This window comes from Drosophila rhopaloa, unplaced genomic scaffold, assembly GCF_018152115.1.
Source record: "Drosophila rhopaloa isolate 14029-0021.01 unplaced genomic scaffold, ASM1815211v1 contig_80, whole genome shotgun sequence".
Lineage (NCBI taxonomy): Eukaryota > Metazoa > Arthropoda > Insecta > Diptera > Drosophilidae > Drosophila > Drosophila rhopaloa.
Genome location: NW_025335179.1, coordinates 346,264 through 351,986, shown reverse-complemented (window position 1 = coordinate 351,986; position 5,723 = coordinate 346,264). Strand labels below are relative to the sequence as shown.

The 5,723-nt window shown below is 57.0% G+C and overlaps 1 protein-coding gene across 1 annotated transcript; it reads left to right on the top strand.

Annotated features, from left to right (window-relative positions):
* Positions 1-2,850: 2,850 nt before the first annotated feature.
* On the top strand, positions 2,851-4,296 carry LOC123038117 (proline-rich protein 2-like). The gene has a single exon (XM_044461809.1). The coding sequence runs from the start codon at positions 2,851-2,853 to the stop codon at positions 4,294-4,296; it is 1,446 nt and encodes a 481-aa protein (XP_044317744.1).
* The last annotated feature ends 1,427 nt before the right edge of the window (positions 4,297-5,723 follow it).

Sequence of the window (5,723 nt, the reverse complement as noted above, 5' to 3'; positions counted from 1 at the left end):
GGATCACCATGAAGGACGACCAACCAGTCAAACAACGGTACTACCCTAAAAATCCAAAAATGCAGGGTGAGATAAATGCCAAGGTAGACGAGCTGCTGGAAAAAGGATGCATCGAGCCGTCCAGGAGTCCCTACAGCTCACCAATAGTCATGGTGAGAAAGAAGACTGGAAAGTGGAGGCTGTGTGTGGATTTCCGGCAGATAAATGCGAGGTCCATAAAGGACGCATACCCGATGCCAATGATAAATTACATCCTGGACCAGCTGCGAGAGGCGAAGTACATCAGCAGTCTCGATCTAAAGGACGGTTACTGGCAGATCCCCTTGGAGCCAGACAGCAGGCAGTATACGGCGTTTACTGTACCAGGGAAGGGCCTGTTCCAATGGAAGGTGATGCCATTTGGCCTACACTCCGCGTCGGCAACATTCCAGCGGGCATTGGATCAAGTCATTGGACCAGAGATGATGCCGCATGCCTTCGCGTATCAGGACGACATTATCGTCATCGGACGAACACTCGAAGAGCATATGGAAAACCTGAAGGAAGTGTTTAGGAGACTAAGGGCCGCCAACCTGAAAGTAAATGCGGAAAAATGCAAATTTTTTAGAAAGGAACTGCAATACTTGGGGCACCGCATTACAGACCAAGGCATCGGAACAGACCCAGAAAAGGTGTCGGCAATTGCCTTAATAAAACCACCGGCCAACGTTAAGGAGTTACGACAATATTTGGGAGTGGCGTCGTGGTACAGGCGTTTTGTGCCAGATTTTGCAACGTTGGTGCATCCGTTGAATAGCCTGCTCCGGAAAAGCACAAAATGGGAATGGACAGATGACCATCAACAGGCGTTTGAAGCTGTCAAGGCCAGGCTAATAGCAGACCCAATCTTAGCATGCCCAGATTTCACAAAGACATTTGTGCTGCAGACCGACGCCAGCGATTACGGGCTCGGTGCTATTCTCACACAGAATTCCGACCAAGGCGAGAGGGTGATCTCGTATTCCAGTAGGTCCCTAAATGGTTCTGAGAGAAATTTCTCAGCGACTGAGAAGGAATGCCTGGCAATTGTGTGGGCCATACGCAAGTTAAGGCCATACTTGGAGGGCTACCACTTCAAAGTGATCACGGATCATATGGCACTGAAGTGGTTGAATAGCATCGAGAGCCCAACCGGAAGAATCGCACGATGGGCGCTGGAACTGCAGCAATATGACTTCGAGATCGCATACAGAAAGGGCCAGCTGAATATAGTCGCAGACGCACTATCACGACAGCCACTGCCAGAAACGTGTCGACGGGTAAAAACACAGGAACAGCACAAGGAAACCGGCGAGTGTAACTGGATAAGGGATATGCGGAGCAAAATTTCCCAAAATCCCCAAAAATATCCAGACTATATGACAGAAGCCGACCAGCTATATCGCCACATACCGCACAGAGCAGGCAACGAGGATGTCACGTCTTGGAAGCTATGCGTGCCAACGGGGTCCAGGCGGCGGGTAATGTCGGAGAACCACAACTCACCGACAGCCGGCCACATGGGCAGTCGGAAAACAATTGCCAGAGTCGCCGCAAGATATCATTGGCCGGGAATGCACCACGACATAAGGAAATATGTGCAAAACTGCGAGAGCTGCCTACGATACAAGCCAAGCCAACTACAGGCGGCCGGAAAAATGCTGACCCAAGTTCCGGAAGAGCCGTGGGCCACTGTGTGCGCAGATTTCGTCGGACCACTACCCCGCTCCAAACACGGGAATTCTATGCTGCTAGTGCTGGTAGATAGGTTCTCCAAGTGGACCGAAATGGTGCCAATGCGCAGGGCAACGACAGAAACTCTGGAAAAGGCGATCCGGGAGCGGATCCTCGCAAGATACGGCGTGCCCAAGGTACTGATTACAGACAATGGCGTTCAGTTCACCAGCAGGGCGTTTAAAAAGTTCCTGGGTGAATTAGGCGTCCGTCACCAGTTCACGGCCCCGTACACGCCCCAGGAAAACCCGACGGAGAGAGCCAACAGGACGGTGAAAACTATGATCGCCCAGTTCACAGGGGCAGACCAGAGGACTTGGGACGAAAAGTGGCCGGAACTGCAGTTGGCCGTGAATACGAGCGTGGCCGAATCCACAGGATATTCGCCGGCTTTTATTACGCAAGGGAGAGAGCCTAGGTTACCCAGCGCACTGTACGATGAAGGAACAATCGGCACAGGAAGGGAAACGCAAACTCCGGCCGAGAACGCCAAGAAGCTAAAAGAAATCTTCGAGCTGGTGAGGAGAAATATGGAAAAGGCAGCGCAGGATCAGGCACGCCATTACAATCTCCGTAGACGCCCATGGAAGCCAAACATCGGGGACACAGTCTGGGCTAAGGAACACCATCTGTCCAAGGCTGCAGAAGGATTCGCCGCAAAATTGGCACCAAAGTACGATGGGCCGTTTAAGATAATTAATTTTAATTCGCCAGTTATATGCAAGTTGCGGCACGAAAATTCTGGCAAAGAAAAAACCGCCCACATTAGCCAATTAAAAAAACAAGTAATTGATGGCCAAAACAAAGGATCGGAGTCGGACTTAGCAAGGGCGCACTGTGACTCCGAAGAGAGGGAGAGGACGATACACAGTATCGAACTCACACAGATGCAATAGGAGCGCGAGAGCGGGAGAGGGAGGGGCTTAGGATGCGGATACCGTTACCGGGTAACGCATACCAAAGCAGGGACCCGTCGGAGCCCGTAGCAAGGGAAAGTCCAAAGGCCGCCGCGGATAACGGAACCGGAGACATGGGCAACCGAGGTTTCGTCAGCGCGCGAGCGCCACAAGACGGGCCTATTCAAATCAGGTCGCCAAGATGCCAGCACGCAGCAGCAGCAACAGCCAAATCGTGAGGGGAGAGGGGCGGGGAGGCAGCACCGGGCAACAGCCAGTGGCGAGATGGAGGCGGGACTCAGGTTCCGCACTCCAGCTGCTGGCGTCCCCCCTGGTGTCGCGGTCCCCGTCGCCGAACCCAGAAACGGAGGACGAAGGTCGGATCACCGACGTGGAGCTGGAGGAGGAGGAGGAGGCCGGCGTCCGGTCGGCAGGGCAGGAGGCTGAGGTGCCGACCATCAGCCTGTCCTCGTCTGAGGAGGAGGAGGAGGAAGCCCAGGAGGACACCGGGACGGAGACGGTGAGTCCGGAGGTCTCCTCGGACGAGGAGGACGAGCCCCGTCGGGCGGCAAAGGCCCGGATGGCATTCCGCCGCATAAGAAGGGCCGCAGCCGGATTCGGGCGGATCCGGTTGGGCGACGCAGCGCCATCAGGCCGCCCGGAGGAGGCAATGCGTATACTCGCAACCCGGGCAGAAGTGGTGCGGCGAGTGTTCGCGCAGCGGGCGGTGGCACGGGCAGCCGCAGCAGCCAGGGAGTGGCAGAAGCGGCTGGATGAGGCTGAGGCTGAAGAGGCAGAAATCTGGGCACGGCCAGGCCCTCCGGAACAGCCGCCGCTGCAAGCGCCTCCACCGCCTTCGCCACCGCTGTCGCAACCGCCACCACTGCCGTCGCCGCCTCGGGCCGCAGCACCACCACCGCCACCACCGTCGTCGCCTCGGGCCGCAGCACCACCACCGCCACCACCGTCGCCGCCTCGGGCCGCAGCACCACCACCGCCACCACCGTCGTCGCCTCGGGCCGCAGCACCACCACCGCCACCACCGTCGCCGCCTCGGGCCGCAGCACCACCACCGCCACCACCGTCGCCGCCTCGGGCCGCAGCACCACCACCGCCACCACCGTCGCCGCCTCGGGCCGCAGCACCGCCACCGCCACCACCGTCGCCGCCTCGGGCCGCAGCACCGCCACCGCCACCATCGTCGCCGCCGCAGGCACCACGGCCATTCCAGGCACCACGGCACGGAGCGGAGACACCGCCGCCTCCACCGCCGCCGTGGGTGCCAACGCCGTCGCCGTCGCCAGCAAAACGACTCGCTGGGGAGCCGGAGTGCTGGGAGAAGGGGCCCTGGGTGTGGCCAGCAGCAGGAGGGCCAGCCGCGCGGCCGCCCAAAATCGCCAGGCTGACATCATGCCCGGAGCCGCGGTCCCCACCCGCCAGGCCGACAGTGAGCCGCCAGCATTCGGCGGACAGCAGCCACTGGCAGGAGATGGCTGAGGAAGAGTGGCCGTCCAGGGTGGCAGCCGAGGCCGGTAGACAGCGGGAGAGAGCCCGTAACAGCCGCTGGGCCAAACTCTTGGTTGTAGACGGTGTCCGCTACCGCATCCGGGTGGCAAGCGGAGTGGTAAGGGTCTTGAGGGCCCAATAAAAAGCCTTTTTTGGTTGTAACACGCAAAGAGATTTGTTTATTTACATTTTGGGGTAGCGAGTTGCCGGACATAGGTAATAGGGACGGGGGCGCCGAGATAGGCGGTCGATCGATAGTTGCGATCGATGGGTTAACAAAATTGGTTATTTCTATGTTCAAGAATTCAAATGGCAACTTAAGACAACGAAAAGGCAACGACGATGGCAACACTGGAACCCACAATCGATAAACGCGATCGTGGTGAGATTCTAGGGAGTTGCCGGACCGAGGGAAAGCGAAATGGTGACTTTTATTTTGGGGAAATGTCTGGGCGGGAAAATTCGAATTCCACGCAGGGGAACTGGGAACTGTCTTGGGAACTGGGAACTGTCTGGGAAATGGGAACTGGGAACTATCTGGGGAACTGGGAACAGTCTGGGGAACGGGGAACTGTCTGGGGAACAGGAGAACAGTCTGGGCAAAGGTTAAGTGTTTCGGGGAACTGTCTGGGGAACATCTAACACACAAGTCAGGCGGGGAATTCGAGTAGTCTAAACATAAAGGGCGGGGAAAGTCACCACTTTCATTACGTTTCCGAAGGAAGGGGGAAATGTGAGGAGTCATAAACTCCCCACAAATCTCTATGCAGGAGATCGGCCTAGCAACAGCGGAGGAGGCGAGAAAACCGGAGAAATGAAGGGCATCCAGGTCAAACGGGAAACATTCGGACCTTGGACCCTCATATGGCAAGGGCAACGAGGTCAAACGGTGAATTGGGCGGACTTTGGACCCGCCTAAAGAGGACACACCGTGAATTAACGGTACCTCGATGGACCTTGGACCCGCGCCCGGCAAGGGCAACGGGGTCATACGGTAAATTGGCGGACTTCGGACCCGCCCAAAGAGGACACACCGTGAATTAACGGTACCTCAGTGGACCTTGGACCCGAGGGAAATAACGGCACATACAGCGCCTATAAAAAGGACGGCGCAAGCGCAGCTCGGGACAGTACGAGTGCGAGAATCAGAGCGAGTGCGTGAACGCGAAATAAGTAAACATCGAAACCGAAGTGCCCAAGGATCAAGATCGCAAAGTCGAGACGCCGAACGACGACAAGTCTACAAGGCTGAGGCTACAACGCTGAGATCCAACGGTGCTAGGTCGTGGTAAAGTCAAGCTTAGGGAGTCCTTGCGCGGTGTCAGGCGATAAAGGTGGCTAGGCGATAAGGGAGAACTCTGTTCTACCTGCTAGGCGATACACCTTGCCGACAAAGTCCAGGCTGAACTCCGGAAGCCAGGCGATAAAGGTGGCTAGGCGATAAGGCGTAACTTCGGTTCACCTGCTAGGCGATACACCTTGCCGGCCCCGGTAGGGAAGCTCGCATAACATCCAGGGTTTTGGTGGAGTCGTACCGATCTCAGTCACCCGGAGCAGCAAGCCGAAGCA